Source organism: Vipera berus (genome assembly GCF_964194415.1).
Source record: "Vipera berus genome assembly, chromosome: 3".
Lineage (NCBI taxonomy): Eukaryota > Metazoa > Chordata > Lepidosauria > Squamata > Viperidae > Vipera > Vipera berus.
In genome coordinates, this window is record NC_138204.1 from 2,073,160 (window position 1) to 2,095,692 (window position 22,533).

At 48.6% G+C, this 22,533-nt stretch overlaps 1 protein-coding gene across 1 annotated transcript in view; it reads right to left on the reverse strand.

Moving 5' to 3' along the window:
• Nucleotides 1-18,221, reverse strand: part of DNMT3B (DNA methyltransferase 3 beta) — a gene marked incomplete at its 5' end in the record, with an annotated part of 51,193 nt that extends 32,972 nt beyond the window's left edge. Inside the window, 3 exons of the mRNA XM_081323629.1 lie at nucleotides 16,038-16,190; nucleotides 17,145-17,245; nucleotides 18,065-18,221. Of these exons, the coding sequence (XP_081179755.1) occupies nucleotides 16,038-16,190; nucleotides 17,145-17,245; nucleotides 18,065-18,221 (411 nt within the window). The remainder of the gene's footprint in view (nucleotides 1-16,037; nucleotides 16,191-17,144; nucleotides 17,246-18,064) is intronic.
• Between the last annotated feature and the right edge of the window lie 4,312 nt (nucleotides 18,222-22,533).

The window sequence follows — 22,533 nt, forward strand, 5'->3', positions numbered from 1 at the left end:
CAAGGGCCCCTTCAGGTAGTCCTTGACTTACAGCCACTCATTTAGCGAATGGTTTATTCCACACCCGTTTAAAAACAGCCCTGTCAGCGGTTCCACGAAGGCTCCGGACCCATTTGCAGAGAAAGCCCCAAGTGGCCTCAATGGCTCTCAGAAGGAGTACCAATGACCAGATGACTGCCAAGGAACGCAAATCCTTCCATCCTCTGCCATTCAGTCAGAACTGAAGAAGCTTCAAGGATGAGAAGCGAAACATCTTAAGGAAAAACAATAGCCCAATTAGTTGCCTTTGGAAAAAGCACTTTGGGGATTGACGTTGTACAAAATCTCTAAAACAAGTAATCGATTTATTCCTCAGGAGGCTGGGCGAAGACGATCCCTTACGATTTCCCGCTTGGATTTTTTGACGGACTTTGCTCTGGTGCGTTGACTTTCTGGAAAAGCTGGCAGGGAGGAGGGGGGAACAGCGGGGCAGCTGAGCTTGTCTCCCGCCCCTGCCCCCCAAAAAATGTCTCCATCCCCTTCCTTACATATTCTTGCCCTTCCTCGCTGGTGAAAAACTCCTTCAGGCGCGTGTTCCAATCCTGCCGTCGCTGCAGGACGCCGTAGCGCTGTTGCGGCCGACACACGTAGCAGCTCCAAGGCTCTTCCTTCCGGGCAGCTTCCGCCGTGCCCCGTCCCACCAAGGTGTTCAGACAGTCCACGCAGAAGCAGCTGCAACGCACGGGAGGAACCTTAGGAGCCGCCGAAACGTCACAGCCCCAACCGCACAACCGCTTACGGCTACCGTGGGGGACCCAAATTGTCCACTGCTAAGTGAGACCCCTGTTAAGTTAGCTTTGCCCCATTTTACGACCTTCCTTGCCACTGTTGCTAAGTGAGTCCCGGCAGTGGCCAAGTTAGTAACATGGTTGTGATCTGGGTTCACCCATTGACTTGGCTTGCCAGAAGGAAAGGAAAGGAAAGAAGAAAAGAAAAGAAAAGAAAAGAAAAGAAGAAAAGAAAAGAAAAGAAAAGAAAAGAAAAGAAACAGGAAGGTTGGATGGATGGAAGAGAAAGAAAGAAAGAAAGAAAGAAAGAAAGAAAGAAAGAAAGAAAGAAAGAAAGAAAGAAAGAAAGAAAGAAAGAAAGAAAGAAAGAAAGAAAGAAGAAAGAAGAAAGAAAGGGAGAAAGAAAGAGAGAGAGAAAGAAAGAAAAAGGAAGGAAGGAAGGAAGGAAGGAAGGAAGGAAGGAAGGAAAGAAAAAAAGAAAGAGAAAAAAAGAAAGAGAAAAGAGGAAGAAAGAAAGAAAGAAAGAAAGAAAGAAAGAAAGAAAGAAAGAAAGAAAGAAAGAAAGAAAGAAAGAAAGAAAGAAAGAAAGAAAGAAAGAAAGAAAGAAAGAAAGAAAGAAAGAAAGAGGATGGATGGATGGATGGAAGGAAGGAGGGAGGGAGGAAGGAAGAGAAGAAAAAAAGAAAGAGAAAAAAAGAGGAAGGAAGGAAGGAAGGAAGGAAGGAAAGAAGGAAAAAAGGAAGGAAGGAAGGAAGGAAGGAAACAGTTGCCCACCTGAAGCAGCTGGCACTGTCGCAGAGAAGTAACTCGCTTCCTTCACAGCAGATGGTGCAGTAGGTCTGGTACCCATCTTCGTCATACATGTAGAAAAACTCCAGGAACCGATCCTAGAAGACAAACAGCCCCCCACCCCGTGTCCTAAGCGTGGCGTCCATCTTCTGCCCAGCTTTGCACCTGGCACTGCAGACCAGTCTTCCCTCACTATCTGAGGTGGGCAGCGAAGCAGATTGAAACAACAAACAAGCAAGCGGCAAGATGCTAGTCCCTGAGCTTTTAAGAATTTTCCCGCTGAGGAAGCATCAGCATCCTATTGAGATGAGCTGCAGGTGACAAAAGGCGAAGCGGCCCAGCCGCGCCTTGGCTAAGCGGAAGGATCTACCTGATGCCAGGTGAAAGCGCAGTCTTGCCCGCCCCGAGCCCCGGACTCACCTGGCAGGTCCGGCAGAGTCCCCCTTCGAACAGCGGGTGGAAAGTGACGGGGTTCTTCTTCCCACAGGACAGGCAGCTGTCTGTTCAAAAGAGTTCAGGATAGACACCCCTATAAACAATCCTACAGGCAGCCTTCTCCACTAGCTGCTCTCCAGATGTTCTGGACTTCAAGTCCCAGAATCCACCAGGGCTCCAACACTGGCCGATGTCTAGCGCCAGCTGGAGGGAAAGGAACTTAATCTGTCTCGGTCATTTTGGAGGATTGGGGTTCTGAGGCCTTTAGGGACACTCACACTTCACCCCTTTTTTCCCATCGGGGACCTGCCTGCTCCCCAAAACCACACAGACCTGGAGGAGGAGGAGGAGGTGGTGACTGTGTAGTTCAGGATTTTTCAAACTCGGACCCCTTTAAGCCCTGGGGACTTCAGTTCCCAGAATTCCTAAGCCAGCTGCCCAGACTCAGGGCTTCTGGAACCTTTTTAAGCTTGGTGGACTTCAACTCCCAGAATTCCCCAGCTAACGGTCAGACCCGTGTTTCTTAAGCCTCCTTAAGATGGGTGGACTTCAGCTCCCAGAATTCCTCAAGGCAGCTGACCAGTGCTTCTCGAATCTGTTTAAGATGAATGGACTTCAATTCTGGGAGTTGAAGTCCACCCATCTTAAAGGGCCCAGCTTTGAGAGACCCTGATTTAGAGGCTACCCATTATCAAATGGCAGAAAGTGAAGAAGAACTAAAGAGCCTCTTGTTGCGGGTGAAGAAGGAGAGTGCAAAACATGGGTTGAAACTTAACATTAAGAAAACCAAGATCATGGCAAATAGATGGGGAAGAAATGGAGGTAGTGACAGATTTTATTTTCCTGGGCTCCAAGATCACCGCAGATGGGGACTGTAGCCAAGAAATTAAAAGACGCTTGCTCCTGGGGAGGAAAGCCATGGCAAATCTAGACAGCACACTAAAAAGCAGAGACATCACCCTGTCAACAAAAGTGCGTATAGTCAAGGCTATGGTCTTCCCAGTTGCAAAGTATGGCAGAGAAAGTTGGACCATAAGAAAGGCTGAGCGCCAAAGAATTGAGGCCTTTGAACTCTGGTGCTGGAGAAGACTCCTGCGAGTCCCTTGGACTGCAAGGCGATCAAACTGGTCAGTCCTAGAGGAGATCAACCCTGACTGCTCTTTAGAAGGCCAGATCCTGAAGCTAAAACTCAAATACTTTGGCCACCTAATGAGAAGGAAGGACTCACTGGAGAAGAGCCTCATGCTGGGAAAGATGGAGGGCAAGAGAAGAAGGCGACGACAGAGAATGAGGTGGCTGGATGGAGTCACTGAAGCAGTAGGCGTGAGCTTAAAGGGACTCCAGAAGATGGTAGAGGACAGGAAGGCCTGGAGGAACGTTGTCCATGGGGTCACGATGGGTCGGACACGACTTCACAGCTAACAACAACTCATTATCAAAGCATGAGGATAATCCATCCTTCTGAGACCAGATGCCAAGGAAGATATTGACCCGGGTTCATGTCCACCTTCAGGAAAGGTGGCCTTCAGCATCCAAAAGAGCCACGTCAGCCCTTGGATAATGACCCGGACATGTGGCTGAATTTCTGATTGGTCACATCTCTGGGAAAGGGCCATTTCCACCTCCAACCCCACCCGATACAGGCAGTCCTCGACTTACGACTGCAATTGAGCCCAACATTTGCATTACAAAGTGAGGCGGTTGTGAAATGCGCTTTGCCTCAATTTTAGGACCTTCCTCGCCACCGTCGTTAAGTGAATCAGTCAGATGGTGGCTAAGTGAATCTGGCTTTTCGGTGGACTTTACTAGTGAGAAATTCGATTTATCACGTGATCCCGGGACACCGGCATAAATGCGACCCATTTGCCGAGCGTACAAATTTTGACCACGTGACCACGGGGATGCCGGGACGGTTGTGCGCAAAGCAGTTAAGTCACCTTTTTTCAGTGTCGTTGTAACTGGGAATGGTCGCTAAACAAACGGCCGCAAGTCGAGTACACTTTGAAGGCCCACGAAGCTGCTTACCTTCCAAGCTCTTTTTGTTATTTTTGGCTTCAGAGACCATCCTTTCTGCAAAAAGGGTCACAAAGCATGTTTTGTAAACAACCGACGGGAGACAGTCAAGGGAAGGGGTGTCCCCCCCTCCCCAAAAGGGGCAGCTTTAAAAGAACCCCCACAGCCGCTGGGTACAACCTGTGGGTCTTTCCCCCAAAGATGCTGGGCCACCATTCCAGCCTCTCCCCACCCAACGGTCTCTGTTGAAGCGACACACACACACAAACACACACACCTCTGGTTTGGTTCTCCACCGACGACGTCTCCTTGCTGTTGGCGCCGCTGCATCCATTGGGCTTAGGTCGCTTGGGTGGGGGGGGCGGCTCTGGGGGGCAGCAGTCCTCAATGATGATCGTGGGAACCATTTTAACCCCTGCAGATAGATAATATAGATAGAGAGATAAATAGAGATAGATAGATAGATAGATAGATAGATAGATAGATAGATAGATAGATAGATAGATAGATAGATAGATAGATAGGAGAGATAAATAGAGAGATATGACAGAGATAGAGATAGATAGATAGATAGATAGATAGATAGATAGATAGATAGATAGATAGATTGATAGATGATAGATAGATATGAGATAAATAGATGAGATAGATAGATAGATAGATAGATATAGATATGAGAGATAAACAGATAGATAGATAGATATAGATATGAGAGATAGATAGATAGATATGAGAGAAATAGAGATAGTAGATAGATATGAGAGATAGATAGATATGAGAGATAGAGATAGATAGATAGATAGATATGAGAGATAAATAGATAGATATGAGAGATAGAGATAGATAGATAGATAGATAGATAGATAGATAGATAGATAGATAGATAGATAGATATGAGAGAGAAATAAATAGAGAGAGAGAGAGAGAGAGAGAAAGAGAGAGAGAGAGAGAGATGGAGATGGAGATGAGAGAGAGAGATTTAAAAGGCAGCGGAGGTCAGAGACCAGGCAATCTCCCCCAAGGAGAAAGCAGAGATGAGGAAGTGCTGGCAAGCCCCCCCCCCATGCTCCCCCCACCCCCGTGATTTGGGACAGGCACCTCTGCTGTTAGCAGGTGAGACAGACTAGCTCGAGCCCACCAACCCCTAAGCCACAATCGCCAAGAAAGTTCAAATCCGTGCAAGTCGAACGTTTCAGGTGCAAACTGATGCTTATGGAAGGGGGTCTGCAGGTTAGAAGGATCCCAGCATAAATGGGCTTGTGGCAGACCCCATCTTGACTCTTTGGACCCCTCTGCCCTGCAGACACGCCCACAATCAATTCCCAGTTTCACCTATAACCGTATAATCCCCTATAATCAATTCCCAATATCACCTATAATCATATAATTACCCTAATCAATTCCCAGAGCTTATAATCACCTGTAATCAATTCCCAACAGCACCTCTAATTATATAACCACCTATAATTAATTCCCCAGACCCATAATCGCCTATGCAGGTAGTCCTCGACTTACAATGAAAATTGAGCCCAAAATTTTCCGTTGCTAAACAGGACAGTTCAGGGAGTTTTAGCCCCATTTAACGACCTTCCTTGCCACCGTTGTTAAATGAATCATTGCGGTTGTTAAGTGAGTAACACAGTTAAGTGAATCAGGCTTCCCCGTTCACATCGCTTGTCCGAAGGTCGCAAAAGGGGATCAAAAGTGACCCCACTGGGACACCACAGCCGTCATAAATACGAACCCACTGCCTAGCGTCTGAATTTTGATCATGTGACCCTGCAACGGTTGTAAGGGTGAAAAACGATCACAAGCTACTTTTTTCGTTGCCACTGAAATTTTGAACGGTCAGTAAATGAACTGTTGTAAATCGAGGACTATCTGTAATTCTGAGTGTCTATAATTGCCTAGACCAGGAGTAGGCAACCTTGGCTCTTTTATGACTGGTGGACTTCAACTCCCAGAATTCCTGAGCCAGCTATGCTGAGGGGAAAGGGAGTTTCCAAGCTGAGCCATGCTGGCTCAGGAATTCTGGGAGTTGAAGTCCACCAGTCATGAAGGGGCCATAGTTTTCCCCCATGCTGGCTGAGGAATTCCACAAGCCATGGCCATAGTTCCCCCATGCTGGCTCAGGAATTCTGGGAGTTGAAGTCCACGAGTCACAAAAGAGCCAAGGTTGCCCACCCCTGGCCTAGAATCAATTCCCATAGTTCTCCCGTGCTGGCTCAGGAATTCTGAGACTTGACGTCCACCAGTCGTGAAGGAGCCATAGTTCCCCCATGCTGGCTGAGGAATTACACAAGCCATGGCCATAGTTCCCCCATGCTGGCTGAGGAATTCCACAAGCCATGGCCATAGTTCCCCCATGCTGGCTCAGGAATTCTGGGAGTTGAAGTCCACGAGTCACAAAAGAGCCAAGGTTGCCCACCCCTGGCCTAGAATCAATTCCCATAGTTCTCCCGTGCTGGCTCAGGAATTCTGGGACTTGACGTCCACCAGTCGTGAAGGAGCCATAGTTCCCCCATGCTGGCTGAGGAATTCCACAAGCCATGGCCATAGTTCCCCCATGCTGGCTCAGGAATTCCACAAGCCATGGCCATAGTTCCCCCATGCTGGCTCAGGAATTCTGGGAGTTGAAGTCCACGAGTCACAAAAGAGCCAAGGTTGCCCACCCCTGGCCTAGAATCAATTCCCAATATCACCTTTTTTATAATCACCTATAATCAATTCCCATTATTGCCTATATAACCGTATAATCACCTAGCATCAATTCCCAGCACTCACGATGGCCTCCAATCTGCTCCCAGTTTCACTTCTCATCATATAATCGCCTACAATCAATTCCCATTATTGCTGATAGTCGTATAATCAGCTAGCATCAATTCCTGGCACTCACAATTGCCTATAATCAATTCCCAATTCCCAGAATCAATCATCAATTCCCAAAAGGCCCTGGAGGACGCAGCGCACAGCCCACACCCCAGCTGAGCCCAGGAGCAGATCAGCAACGTCGCCGAGCGGTCACAGCGAACAATCCCGCTGCCCTTTGCTGGTGAAGCCCGGGCAGGGTGGAGGTCTTACCCGAAGTCTTGGGGGGCCGGAGGCCCTTCTCTCCCATGGGGTGGAATCCCTGGGTGGCCCAATCCAGCATCGGCTTCAGCTTCTCGTCCAGGGACTCCCCGGGGACGCTGGAGAAAGTCTTCCCAGCACGGCTGCTGGCAACCTGCCGTCACAAGAATTTTGACCACAGAGGATTGGGGCCGGGGGCTCAAAGCTGGAGGAAAGGCCCATTTACCGCGCAAAGAGTCTTGAGTGGATCTGCCCAAATCCCACCCAGACAAGGGTCCCAGTCATTGGGGTGTTGTTTTTTTTAGCAGAGGTGGCAGCAAGGATGGGTTTTGAAGTGCCGCTATGCGGCCCACCTGGAGTGGGTTTGGATTTGGCGACGTGCACAAAAACCTCGCAAAAATGGGTCAATAAATTAAGAGGAAGGAACGTCCGCCCAAGGGCAATTTTGCTACGGCCATTCAGCGTTATCTGTAGCTTTGGGTTGAACTGTGGGGTCCTTGGAGTGTGGTTGTTTTCCGGCAGACGTTTCGTGACCCAACTAGGGAACGTCATGCTAGAAGGGAGGAGGACGACTATGGGGTCCTTGGTGCTCTCTGAGCTGGGTGGGTTTTGCAAAGGTTCTTGCAGACGTTTCATGACCCAACTAGGGAACATCATTAGTGCTGGAAGGGAGTGCAGAGAGGAGGAGAAGGAGAAGGAGGAGAAGAACTATGGGGGCTTTGCTGCTCTCTGAGCTGGGGGGGGTCATGCAACTGGGAAACCATGCTAGAAGGGAGGAGGAGGAGGACTGTGGGGTCCTTGGTGCTCTCTGAGCTGGGTGGTTTTCTTGCAGACGTTTCGTGACCCAACTAGAGAACATCATCAGTGTTAGAAGGGAGGGGGGGTTTGCAAGGAGGAGGAGGAGCGGGGGGGGGGCACTGTGGGGTCATTGGTGCTCTCTTGCTCTCGTGCAGACGTTTCATGACCCAACTAGATAACCGCATCAGTGCTAGAAGGGAACGTGCTATGCTCCCTGTTTATACACTAGTGACTTGCCCTGTCCACCTTGGTAAGAGTGGATTTTTTTTAAAAAAAATTATTCATTTGCATCCTGCCTTTTGTTATTTTTACAAATAACAAAAGGGGGCAAGGAGGCCTAATACTTTTTCCTCCTCTTATTTTCCACCTATTATCTGGTTGGGTCATGAAATGTCTGTAAGAAAACCACCAGCATAGTGATCACCAGGGTCCCTATCCTCCTCCTCCTCTTCCTCCTCCTACTCCCCCCCTCCCCCTACATTTTACATATTCCACCCCTGTCCAGCACTGATGATATTCCCTAGTTGGGTCATGAAACGCCTGCCAGAAAACAATGGTGCATCAATGACCCTACAGACGCTACGTACATTGGTGTCAACAGGCTTACAACCACCCACTCTGTGCCCCCGATGGGCACCGCCCGTCGTCCCCATGCTAAGCCACCATCTCCTCTGCTAAGCCACCTTTACACCCACCCCCTTCTCACCTCCAAAACATGGAGGATGGATTGTCGGTAGGACACCAACTTCTGAAATGTGGTGGGGTTAAAATGGTCCTGGAAGTTCACCAGCCCTACCAGTTTTTCAGCGGAGATCTGCAACAAGGAGACAAGGGCTAGTCAATCTTCATCCCTTTATCCCCGCCGTCCCGGAAAAGACGCCCCCCCCCAGGGCAACATCCTGAACTCCCTAAATCTAGGATCAACCTGGTGGCCTCTCTACCTGGAGAAACAAGAGGCTCAACCAGGTGGTCTTCTCCTGAATAGGGATCAACTTGTGAATTTCCCCCGCATTTCTGAGATGGGTTAAAGCACGGGGTCTTCAAACCTGGCCCTTTGATGACTTGTGGACTTCAAGTCCCAGAATTCCTCGGCTGAGGGATTCTGGGAGTTGAAGTCCACAAGTCATCAAAGGGCCAGGTTTGAAGACCCCCTGTTGTAGGCAACAGCTGGTTTTTGTTGGGTTTGTTTATGCATTTGGAAAAGTCAAGGGCAAGAGTTGTAATAGGACTTTTTAATAAGATCGTTATCCGTTATCACGTTGTCACCTTCACAGATATTCCCTTTTTCTCTTTCCTTTCTTAATTTGCAGGGCAGCCATCTTCCTCGTTTATTTGCAAACTCAAAAATGTTTTTTTTTGTTTCGCATAATTCGGTTTGGTTTCGCTTTCTTGAGCTGGTCACCTAGACCAAGGGTCTTCAAACTTGGCCCTTTGATGACTTGTGGACTTCAACTCCCAGAATTCCTCAGCCAGGCACGCTGAGGAATTCTGGGAGTTGAAGTCCACAAGTCATCAAAGGGCCATGTTTTGAAGACCCCTGCTTTAAAATATCCGAACCCAGCTAGTTGACTTTCTATTCCACACAAACGACGGCTAAGAAAATGGTAGATTAGTCCGAGGAGACAGCCAGGCCGCTGACCCTCTTCTCAACCAGCCCACCCCCCCCCTTCCACGCCCCTCACCTCCGAAAACTTTCCGTCCCCAAACCATTTCACCCAGCGCATGCCGGGGGCCGCCTGGCGGTTGGAGGTGGTCTTCCAGGACACCACGATGGCCGGCCACCAAGAAAAACCTTTGATCTTCCCCCAGACCAGCTCTCCACACCCAAAGCCCTTTCCGTCCTGCAAATCAAAACAGAAAGAAGGGGAACGATGAAGAACAGAGGTCAGTTGGGGTTAGGGGGCAGCCCCACAGCTGCTCTTCCGAACGGAGTCACTGGGCAGGGTGATAAGCGGGATATAAATTTACTCAAGTGACTAAAAGAAGCAAACTGGCGAGTTCAAGAAGGTGGTGAGTAAGGACTGGACTATTTGTTTTCCAGGTGCAGCCTTGCCAGGAGCCACAGGCCAGGAGGCAGCATCAAGTCATTTGTTTTATTTATTATTTATTTTGTTATTCTTTTGGTTATTTATTTTGCTATTCTTCAGGTAATATTTCTCTTGTTATTCCTTGTGGTACTTATTCATTAATTTCATTGGTTATTTATTTTATTTCGTTCCCTCCTTTGTTATTTTTACAAATAACTCGAGGAAGCGAACACACAAGCATTAGTTCAGGGGTAGGCAACCCTGGCTCTTTTATGACTCGTGGACTTCAACTCCCAGAATTCCTGAGCCAGCCATGCTGAGGGGAAAGGGAGAGGTTTCCAAGCTGAGCCATGCTGGCTCAGGAATTCTGGGAGTTGAAGTCCACGAGTCATGAAGGAGCCATAGTTCCCTCATGCTGACTCAGGAATTCTGGGAGTTGAAGTCCACAAGTCACAAAAGAGCCAAGGTTGCCTACTCCTGGAACAGCGCTACATCAGGATCCAGATCAGAGTTCTACATTTTTCAACTGGATGTTCAGGATTGCTTATTCATTCACAGGTAGTCCTCGACTTACGACAATGACCACTCAAAGTTACCACGGCACTGGAAAAAGGGACTTGTGAGCATTTTTCACACTTACAGTTGCAAGAAAAAGTATGTGAACCCTTTGGGATTACGTGGAGTTTTGCATGAATTGGCCATAAAATGCGCTCTAAACGTCATGTAAGTCACAACAATAGAAAAACACAGTCTGCTTAAAATAATACTACACAAACATTAGCTGTTGTCATGTTTTAATTGATCATAAGATGGAAACAAGAGATTGCCGGCGGGTGACACCCAGGGATAGGGCCTTCTCGGTGGGGGCGCCTGCCCTCTGGAACCAGCTGCCGGTGGAGCTGAGGACTGCCCCCGACCTCCGATCATTCCGCCGGGGCCTGAAGACCTGGCTCTTCGAGCTCTCGGGCCCAGGCTGAGGAGAAATTTTTAATTGGGGTTCTTTTTAATTGAGTACAGGGTCAATTTAATATTTTTAATTTGGTTCTTAACTTTTGTATTTTGGATTTTTAATTCCCTGTAAACCGCCCTGAGTCCTCAGGGAATAGGGCGGTATATAAATGTAACTAAATAAATAAATAAATAAACATTCACAGTGCAGGGTGGAAAAAGTATGTGAACCTTTGGACTTAATAACTGGTTGACCCTCCTTTGGCAGCAATAACCTCAACCAAACGTTTCCTGTAGTTGCAGATCAGACCTGCACAACGATCTGGAGTACTTTTGGACCACTCCTCTGCACAAAACTGTTTCAGTGTAGCAATATTCTTGGGATGTCTGGTGTGAATCGCTCTCTTAAGGTCATGCCACAGCATTTCAATCGGGTTGAGGTCAGGACTCTGACTGGGCCACTCCAGAAGGCGTATTCTGTTCTGTTGAAGCCACTGTTTTGTTGAATTACTTGTATGCTTTGGGTCATTGTCCTGTTGCATCACCCATCCTCTGCGGAGCTTCAGTTGGCGGACAGATGGTCATACGTTTTCCTGCAAAATGTCCTGATAAACTCTGGAATTCATTTTCCCATCAATGACAACAATCCGTCCAGGCCCTGAGGCAGCAAAGCAACCCCAAACCATGATGCTCCCTCCGCCATGTTTTACAGTGGGGATGAGGTTTTGATGTTGGTGTGCTGTGCCTTTTTTTCTCCACACATAGTGTTGTGTGTTTTTCCCAAACAACTCAATTTTGGTTTCATCTGTCCACAGTATATTTTGCCAGTAGTGCTGTGGAACATCCAGGTGCTCTTTTGCAAACTTCAAACGTGCTGCAATATTTTTTTTGGACAGCAATGGCTTCCTCCGTGGTGTCCTCCCATGTACTCCATTCTTGTTTAATGTTTTCCTTATTGTAGATGTGTCAACAAAAATGTTAGCATGTGCCAGAGATTTCTGTAGGTCTTTAGCGGACACTCTAGGATTCTTCTTTACCTCATTAAACATTATGCGCTGTGCTCTTGCAGTCATTTTTACAGGACGACCACGCCTAGGGAGAGTAGCAACACTGCTAAACTTTCTCCATTTGTAGACAGTCTGTCTTACCATGGACACATGAACATCAAGGCTTTTGGAGATACTTTTGTAACCCTTTCCAGCTTCATGCAAGTCAACAATTCTTGATCGTAGGTCTTCTGAGAGCTCTTTTCTGTGAGGCATGGTTCACATCAGACAGTGCTTCTTGAGACCAGTAAACCCAAAACAGGTGTGTGTTTTTAAAGGGCAGGACAGCTGTAGGCAACACATCCAATATCATCACACTAGTTGGAGTCAAGGTTGGCTCACTCCTGGCTCCAATTAGCTCTTGGAGAAGTCATTAGGCTAGGGCAGGGGTCAGCAAACTGAAACAGTGAAAGAGCCACTCGGAACCGGTTCCCTCACAAAAGGAAAAACTGGGAGCCGCAAAAAATGTGTGCGCATGCGCATACATGCGCGCATGCGCAGAACAGGGTTTGACTGAAGAGTGGAGACAAGGCGAGATATGCACCTACCCTGCATATTTGAATTGATTGGTTGAACTTTTTTAGTCCCACTTTTTTTTTGGACTGCACATGGCAGAGGACAGGAGACGGCTGAAAGAGCCGCATGCGGCTCCGGAGCCGCGGGTTGCAGACCTGTGGGCTAGGGGTTCACATACTTTTTCCACCCTGCACTGTGAATGTTTCCATCTTATGTTCAATTAAAACATGACAACAGCTAATGTTTGTGTAGTATTATTTTAAGCAGACTGTGTTTTTCTGTTGTTGTGACTTACATGACTTTTAGAGCGCATTTTATGGCCAATTCATGCAAAACTCCACGTAATCCCAAAGGGTTCACATACTTTTTCTTGCAACTGTACGAACATTGCCGCATCCCCCTCATCGTGTGATCAGATTTCAGGCACTTGGCAACCGGCATGTAGTTATGACGGTTTGCAGCATCCCCGGCGGGGGGGGTCACGTCATCCACTTTTGCGACCTTCTGCCAAGCAAACTCAAGGGGGGAAGACGGATTCGCTTAACGACCGCTTCACTAATTTAAGAACTGCAGCGATTCGTTTAACAACCGTGGCAAGCCAAGTTGTAAAATGAGGCAAAACTCACTTAACGGACGTCTCACTTGGCAACGTACATTTTAAAATTTTTATTTAATTTTAATTTGCAGCCTTCCCTGTGCTCACGTGATCCAAATTCAGAGGCTTGGCAACTGACGGTTGCCGTATCTCAGAGTCACGTGATCCCCTTTCACGACCTTCCGACAAGCCAAGTCAGTGGGGGAGCCAGATTCACATAACAACCGTGTGACTCACTTAACGACGGCAGGGTTTCCTTTAGCAAATGGGGCGAGAAAGGTCATAAAAGGGGGGGCCAAAACGCATTGAACGTGTGCCTCGACAACACAAAGTTTGCTCTCAACTGTCATCATAAGAAGGACTATCTGGACAAGGGGTAGATTTTTGGTTAAAACTTAAACTCTTGAAACTGTTTTGGAGGCCGCTCGTTTCTGCCAACAACAACGGGGCGTATCTCCTTTAACGACGGTTAAATTCACTCCTGAAGCCCAGCTCAAACCTGATATTCTTCCATCTTTCTCAGTGTTCGGTATTCATAGCCGTTCGGGACCTGGGTGTTCTCCTTCTGCTTGGAAATCTCCTCCTCGGAGTAGTTTTTCTGGATACATCTAGAAAGCCTCTTGGAGTGCTGGAAAGGAAGGGGAAAAAATGAGTCCACCTCGCAGGAGAGGCGTGACAGAGACGGAAGGAGGGCGCCTCGATCAAAAAACAAGACCGTCCTTGCAGAGAGCCTGCAAAGGGACCCTCTAATCTCCTCCTAAGCAGGGGTCTCCAACCATTGCAACTTTACGCCTTGCGGACATCAACTCCCAGAATTCCCCAGCCAGCCACGCTAGAACTAGAACTCACCGTCTCCTGGCAACTGACCCAAAGTCACCCAGCTGGGTTTCATGTCTAAGGCAGGACTAGACTTCACCGTCTCCTGATGATTGGCCCAAAGTCACCCAGCGGGCTTTCATGCCTGAGGTAGGGCTAGAACTCACTGTCTCCAGGTGATTGGCCGTCACCCAGCCGGCTTTCATGACTAAGATGGGACTAGAACTCACCGTCTCCTGGTGATTGGCCCAAAGTCACCTAGCCGGCTTTCATGACTAAGATGGGACTAGAACTCACCGTCTCCTGGTGATTGGCCCAAAGTCACCTAGCCGGCTTTCATGACTAAGATGGGACTAGAACTCACCGTCTCCTGGTGATTGGCCCAAAGTCACCCAGCGGGCTTTCATGCCTGAGGTAGGACTAGAACTCACCGTCTCCTGGTGATTGGTCCAAAGTCACCCAGCCGGCTTTCATGACTAAGATGGGACTAGAACTCACCGTCTCCTGGTGATTGGCCCAAAGTCACCCAACCGGCTTTCGTGCCTAAGACAGAACTAGAACTCACGGTCTCCTGGTGACTGGCCCAAAGTATTGCTGGCTGGCTGGGGAATTCTGGGGAGTTGGGAGTCTGCAAGGCTTAAAGTTGCCAAGGGTTGGAGATCCCTGCCCTTGAGGACTAGTGTGATGGGTTGGCAGATTCATAATTCAGCCTGCCCTCACCAAGTAGGACCAAGGACCAACAGGGGGCAGTGTTCTCCCCACCAGGTGGCAACAGGTAAAAAATTTCTGGGGAGTTAAAATCCTCGACTTACAATCATTCGTTTAGTGACCAAAGTTACCACCGCACTGAAAAGTGACTCATGGCAGCTTCTCACATGACCGTTGCAGCATCCCCGTGGTCACATGATCAAAATTCAGACACGTGGCAACTGACTCATATTTATGACGGTCGCAGTGCCCACCCTTCCCCGGGTCACCATGATCCCTGTTTGCAATCTTCTGGCAAGCAAAGTCCATGGGGAAGCAGGATTCACTTAACAACCAGGTTACTAACTTAACAATCAGGGTGATTCACTTAACAACGGTGGCATGAAAGGTCATAAAATGGGGCAAACTCACTTAACAACAGAAATTTCAGGCTCCCTTGTGCACATAAGGCAAGGACCACCTGTACCCTTTAAACGTTGATAAGGCTGAGAAGAGTTTTCGATCGAGGTCATGAATCACAAGCCTTGATTTATCAATTATACGCATATAAATATACGCTCATACAGCTAGTCCTCAGCATACAACCGTAGTGGAGCCTGCCCATCAGGGTCATAATTCACAGGCGGTTGGAAAGAAGGATGGTCACGTGATCGACCCCCAATTTCATGACTTTTTTTTGCGTGAGTTCTTAAGCCAGTCCCACAGTCGTTAAGCGGATCCATTCCTCACCATGGGCTCGTTTATTAAGCGGCATTTATTTTTAGTTTTAGGCGAAACCGTCGTAAAATGGGGTCATAAACTGCCGCAAATGACTATGAAGGTGATATGGCTGCTAAGCACCCATATGGGGGTCATTTGAATTGGGGGGGCGCGGCTTGGACCATTGGAACATCAAATCCACTTTGCACGTACCTCCCCCCCAGATAAATCAACGTCAACCGGTTGCTAAGCGAGTAGTCGTAAAACGAGGACTTTTTCCTCCATTTTTTCCCATCTTCTTTTCTTATGTGGCGTACACGTCATCCTCAACTTATGAGCACGCTGAAGCACAAAATTTATGTTGCTAAGCGAGTCACTTGTTAAGGGAGTTCCCCCCCCCCGTTTTTACGGTTGTTAAATGGATCCGTTGTGTGGTTGCTGAGTTAGTAACTCGGTGGCTCAGTGAATCCGGCTCCCCCATTGGCTTTTTGCCAAAAAGTCACAAAAGGGGGAGGGGAATCACGTGACCCCCGCGGGGACCCTGTGACTGTCATAAACATGAGTCAGTTGCCAAGCGTCTGAATTATGATCACGTGACCACGGGGGGGGGGGAGAGAGAGGCTGCAACAGTCGCTAAGTGTGAAAAGCGGTCCTAAGTCCCCTTTTTCAGCGCCACTGTAATTTTGAACGGTCGCTAAACGAATTGCTGTAATGCGAGGACCGAGGGTATTCTTCTCCTTTGTTTCTCACAATGAGTTTGAATTTCTTTTTGTTTGTTTTTTAACAAGGGGAGGACCCCCCCCACCCCTACCCTGATTTTGTGACGTTCCTTGAAGCCTTCTATGCTTTCCACGTCGTCTTTGGGCTTACTGTCCTGCAAGGTGGGCCCAGCCTGGAAGACGATCCGGGGCGCGGGTTTCTGTCTCAGGCTGTTCTCCCATCCAGCGCTTCCTCGCAACGGGACCTGGAAACCCCCCCCCAAGGGGAGAGAAAAGCATTAGGATCCGAGCACCTGGACCCCCGAACCCAGAGAACAGGGGCTCACTTAAATTCTATCCTTCCTCTCATCCGAAATGAGAGAATTAAGTCCTCAAAACGTCGCTCCCGGGGAAATAGCAGTTTCCAGTGCTCCCCAAAAGATCAATTATACAGACATTTCATTACTGATTTGTAAGCCCGTCTCTATTATTTTTCAAAAAAATAACTCAAGGCGTCAAAAGGAATTCGATACACATTATTTTCCACACAACGACCCTGTGAGGTGGGTTGGGCTGAGAGAGAGAGAGAGAGAGAGAGGTGGGGGGGGACAGGCCCAAAGTCATGTAGTGGATTTCTGTGACTAAGGCAGGATTAGAACTCACCGTCTCCCATTGATTAGGCCAAAGTCACCCAGAAGGCTTTTGTACCTAACACGGGACTAGAACTCACCATCTCCTGGTGATTGGCCCAAAGTCACCTAGCTAGCTTTGGTGCCTAAGGCAGTAGTAAAACTCACCGCCTCCCGGTGATTCACCCAATGTCACCCAAATGGCTTTCGTGCCTAAGGCGGGACTAGAACTCACCGTCTCCTGGGGATTGGCCCAAAGTCACCCGGCCAGCTTTCATGCCTAAGGCAGTACTAAAACTCACCGTCTCCCAGTGATTCGCCCAATGTTACCCAAATGGCTTTTGTGCCTAACGCAAGACTAGAACTCACCGTCTCCTGGTGATTGGCCCAAAGTCACCCAGCTGTCTTTCGTGCCTAAGGCGGGACTAGAACTCACCATCTCCTGGGGATTGGCCCAAAGTCGCCCAGCCATCTTTCATCCCCAAGGCAGTACTAGAACTCACAATCTCCCGCTCTCTAGCCTGCTGTCCAAACTGGTTCTCCCAAACTGGTACATCCTGGCGTTAGACAGCACACCTGTCCTTGGCTCACCTCCCATCCTTGCTTGGGGATCTCATCCGCCTCCTCCTCCTCCTCCTCCTCCTCCTCCTCCTCCTTTATCTGGCAAATCACACTTTCCGCCTGGCTGGCATCTGTGCAAAGGAATCGTCAGTCAACAAAGAGCCACCCCTGCCATTCTGACACCCGTGACTTCCTTTCTGCAGCAATCTTCCAACATTCCTGACCAGAGGAATGCTTATCCTCCCTTCTCCTTCCTTCCTCCTTCTCCTCCCTCTTCCTTTATTTCTTCTTTCCTTCCTTCCTCCTTCTCCCCTCCCCCTTCCTTTCTTCCTCTTTATCCATCTCTCCCTTCTTTTTTTCCTTTCTTCCTCCATCGCTTTATCCTCCCCTCTGCCATTCTCCTTCCTTCCTACCCTCCTTCTTCATTTATTCCTCCTCCCCACCGTCCGTCCTTCCTTCTTCCCTTTATCCTTCCTTCCTTCTCCCTCTTCCTTCCTCTTTATTCTCCCTCTCCCTTCTTTTCTTACTTTCTTCCTCCATCGCTTTATCCTCCCTTCTGCCATTCTCCTTCCTCCCTTCCTCTCCCTCCATTTATTCCTCCTCCCCTCCTCCATCCCTTTCTCCTTCCTTCCTTCCTTCCCTTCACTCCCCTCTTATCCTCCAGACCAGGGGTAGGCAACCTCGGCTCTTTTGTGACTCGTGGACTTCAACTCCCAGAATTCCTGAGCCAGCCATGCTGAGGGGAAAGGGAGAGTTTCCAAGCTGAGCCATGCTGGCTCAGGAATTCTGGGAGTTGAAGTCCACGAGTCATAAAAGAGCCAAGGTTGCCTACCCCTGCTCCAGACCAAGGCAAGCCCACCCATCTTCCAGAACCGGACCGATGACCACAGGGGCAAAGAGGGGGCTGCAGGCTGCCCCAACCCTTGATGGCCTGCAGGGCGCAGAGATACCCGTGTGGTCTTTCTCCTCGGGGGGACGGTCCGAGTCGCTGCAGTTCCCGTTGACCAAGACCAGATCTTCCTCCCTCTTCATCGTCCTGCTGGCGTTCTTCTCTTGCTTCATCTTCACCTGCAGGAGAGGTTTCCCAGGAAGACAACCTTGAGCCAAACCCAAATTTCACCCATTGATACACAACACGACAAAGATCTGCCATTTTCGTTGATCCCAATTTAAGAGCATTGACCCCACAGTGGCAGCGTTCCCATTTTGAGAGTTTTTTGCAAGTTGAGTCAAATTTAGACTCCCAGAATTCCCCAGCCAGCCATGCTTGAAGATGGCTGGACGTCAACTCCCAGAATTCCCCAGCCAGCGTGCTTTAAGAGGGATGGACTTCCAATCCCAGAATTCCCCAGCCAGCGTGCTTTATTATGTGTGGATTTCAACTCCCAGAATCCCCCAGCCAGCATCTTTTAACATGGGTGGGCTTTAACTCTTCAGCAAAATCTCCTTGATGCTGGCCTATTTAGACTAGTGTTTCCAACCTTTGGCCACTTTAAGGTATGTTGGCTTCAACATATGGGTGGCTGAGGAATTCTGGGAGTTGAAGTCCACTCATCTTCAAGCATGCTGGCTAGGGAATTCCCAACTAGGACATATATCCGATACTTGGAGATTAGTCAGCATTAAAGTCAGTACAGTATTTTTCAAACTTAGCAGCTATAAGTTGGGTGGGCCTCAACTCCATGCTGGCTGAGGAATTCTGGGAGTTGAAGTCCACTCATCTTAAGGTCGCTACAGTTAACGCGTATTGGCAAACGCTGCAACCTCCTGGGAAAGTTAAAGGGGCTTAATTCAACTGACCCCCCCCCAAAAAAACAAACGTCCAGTGGATTATTTTAAAGGGGGACACCCCTCCCCAACCCGAGGACCTCTCTGTCTCCTCCCTCGCCATCTTGCCGTAAAGCACAAACCCCCTTGTCACAAAGGCCAGGCAAAAGGGAAGTAGGAAGTGAGCCCTTGTGTGTTTTGGGGAAGGGAGGGGAGGGGGAGGAACAAAGCCTCCAGCAATTTGCCTTGATCCTGCAGACGTTCCCAGATCAAAAAGGGATCTGCCCAGGCAAGCAGGGCTTTCTTGAGCTGATTGCAAGAGACAAGAGGGGGAAAGAGAAAGGTGCTTGTCTACGGGCCCCGGAGGCTGAAAACACAACACAACCCAACGAGACACACAATCTTTTCCATGCGCCGCTGCCTGCATCTTTCCTCACCTTGTATGTAAAAAAAACCAAATTACGTTGCAAATTGGAACAAGCTCTGGATTTGCTTTGTTCGAAGTTGCAACGGCGCCGGACAAAGTGATTTGTGAGCGTTTTTCACATTTACGACCCTCGCAGCATCCCAATGGTCACGTGATCAAAATTCAGAGGCTTGGCAACTGACATGTACTTACGACGGTTGCAGAGTGCCCGAGGGGGTGTGTGTCACGTGATCCCCTTTTGCGGCCTTCTGACCAGCCAAGGCAATGATGAAGCTGGCTTCACTTAACAACTAACTTAGCAAGAGCAGCGATTCGCTTAACGGCAGTGGCAAGGAAGGTCGTAAACCGGGGCAAAACACTCACTTAATGTGTCTTGCTTAGCCATGCAGGTAGTCCTCAAGTTACAAGAGTTCATTTAGTGGCGGTTTGAAGTTACAGCAGCGCTAAAAAAAAGTGACTTATGGCCGTTTTTCACATTTGCGACCGTCACTCCAGGGTCACATGATCAAAATTCAGACGCTGGGCAACTGACTCACATTTATGACGGTTGCAGTGTCCTGGGGTCACGTGATCCCCTCGGGTGACCTTCCGAGAAGCAGCATCAATGGGGGAGCCAGATCTGCTTTAACAACCGTGCTGCTAATTTAACAACCGTAGTGATTCGCTTAAGAACTGCGGCAAGACAGGTTGTAAAACGGGGCGAAAACTCACTTGACAAACATTTCACTTAGCAACAAAAATTTGGGGCTCAACTGTCGTCGCAAGTCAAGGATTACCTGTCAACGTCCAGGTTTGGAAAACTGGAAGACCTAAAGTTGGGGCCTTTTCCTGCACTTACCCCCCCCCTCCCCCCCTCAAAAAAAAAGACCCCAGTTCCCATAATGCTTCACTCAATTCCCCCAGCAGAGGATGTGGCTGGAGGTCCCTCCTTCCCCCTTTCCTGGATATAACCGCGTTATCACCGGAAGGTCTTTGGTACCAGGAAACGTCTGTTTTCCAGCTTAGCCATTTCCCAGCTTCCCTTCACTTAGGAAGAGTTGCACGTCTGTAACCAGCCCTGCAATCTACTCAAGACCCTTGTCCTTTAAAGCAGGGGTCTCCAAACCCTGGTCCGTGGACCGGCACCGGGCCACGGCAGGCCAGCAACCGGTCCGCACAAACCAGCAAAGCCCCATCCGTGGGGTGCAGGCAGCAGACAAAACCTCACAGCCTCCAGTCCGTGGAAAAACCTCTGTCCACAGAACCGGGGGTCCCTGCTGCCCCAAAGGTTGGGGGCCTCTCCTAAAAAGGAATCATGGTCAGTCTCAGGAACTGGCCAGTTCAGAGAGAAAGAAATCTATCATGTCTTTGCTTAATCAGTTGTGGTCACCATGATGTAAAAAAGATGGTGAGACTCTGGAAAGAGGGCAGAGAAGAGCAACAAAGAGGATCAGGGGACCGGAGGCTAAAACATAGAAGGAACGGTTGCTGGAATCGGGAATGTCCAGTTTAATGAAGAGAAGGACGAGGGGTGACAGGATAGCAGCCTTGCAATATCTCAGGGGCTGTCCCAAAGAAAAGGGGGGGTCCCACCTATTTTTCAAAGCACCTGAAGTCAGGACAAGAAGCAACAGATGGAAACTGATCAAAGAGAGAAGCAACTTAAATGGAAACTTCCTGACAGTTAGAACAATTAACCAGTGGAACAACCTGCCTCCAGAAGTTGTGGGTGCTCCATCACTGGAGGTTTTTAAGAAGAGACTAATCAAACTAATCAAACTAGTCAGTTTAGACAAAAGAAGGACGAGGGGTGACATGATTATTCCAGTACTTCAGGGGCTGCCACAAAGAAGAGGAAGCCCCCTTTGCAAATGGGGGCTGCAAAGCTTCTACCAGAGACCTTGGTTATAGCAACCCTGTCTTGCATTCATTGCTAGTTGAATCCAATGGGGGGGGGCTTCATTTATTTATTCAGCTTGGCCAGCTAGGATGGATGCAACTATGGACAGAACTGGACTCTTCTCTTTGTGGCTAGCTAATGGCCCTGCCCTACAAACCTGGATCTGGAGAGAGTGTGTGTGAAGATAAACATTACAATTGGAAGCAGTCTTGAAGGCCATCCAATCTAACTAATCTAATCTTAAGTAATCCAATCCAGTGTAGACAAAAGAAGGACCGGTGGGGGGGAGATGATAGCAGTATTCCAGTACTTCAGGGGCTGCCCCAAAGAAGAGGAGGGGTCAACCTATTCTCCAAAGCACCAGAAGTCAGGACAAGAAGCAACGGATGGAAACTAATCAAAGAGAGAAGCAACCTGGGATTAAGGAGAAACTTCCTAACAGTGAGGACAGTCAACCAGTGGTACAGCTTGCCTTCATACGTTGTGGGTGCTCCCCACACCTTTAAGAAAAGACTGGGCAGCCATTTGTCTGAAATGGCAGGGGGTCTCCTGCTTGAACAGGGGGCTGGACTAGAAGACCTCCACGGTCCAGCTCTATTCCGATTCTGATGGCTAAATGGGGAACTGGATCCACAATCTCAGTGTTTCCAGCCTTGGTCTCTTTAAGATGGGTGGATTTCAACTTTCTCTGAGCCTGGTTGTTTTCCTGAAGACTTTCATTCCCTACTCAGCCTTGTAGCACTGATGATACGTTGTTGGGTCATGAGACGTCTGCAAAAAAAACCTACAGGTAGTCTGTGATTTATAGCAGAATATTTAGTGACCGTTCAAATTTACAACGGCCCTGAAAAATGTGACTTATGACCGTCTTTCAGGACAAGAAGTAACAGATGAAAACTCATCAAGGAGAGAAGCAACCTAGAATTAAGTGGAAATTTGCTGACAGTGAGAACAATTAACCAGTGGAACGACTTGCCTCCAGAAGCTGTGAATGCTCCAACACTGGAAGTTTTTAAGAAGAGACTGGACAGCCATTTGTCCAGAATGGTATAGGGTTTGCTGCCAGAGCAGAGGGTTGGACTAGATGACCTTGAAGGTCCCCTTCCAGCTCTGTTATTCTGTTACCTGACTTTTTTTGATAAAGAGGTCAGAATGTGTTGTGTGTAAGATCTCTCCTGACGAACGCAAGAGAAAACATGGTCAGCACCACTGAAATGATACTGAGCCCCAAATTGGGATGGGGGGGTTGAAATCTTATCCCCTTCCTGAGAGCTAGGATCTTTGGATTCCTACATTAATTTAAGCAGCTTAGCCTGGCGGTTTTCTTGCAGACGTTTCACGAGCCA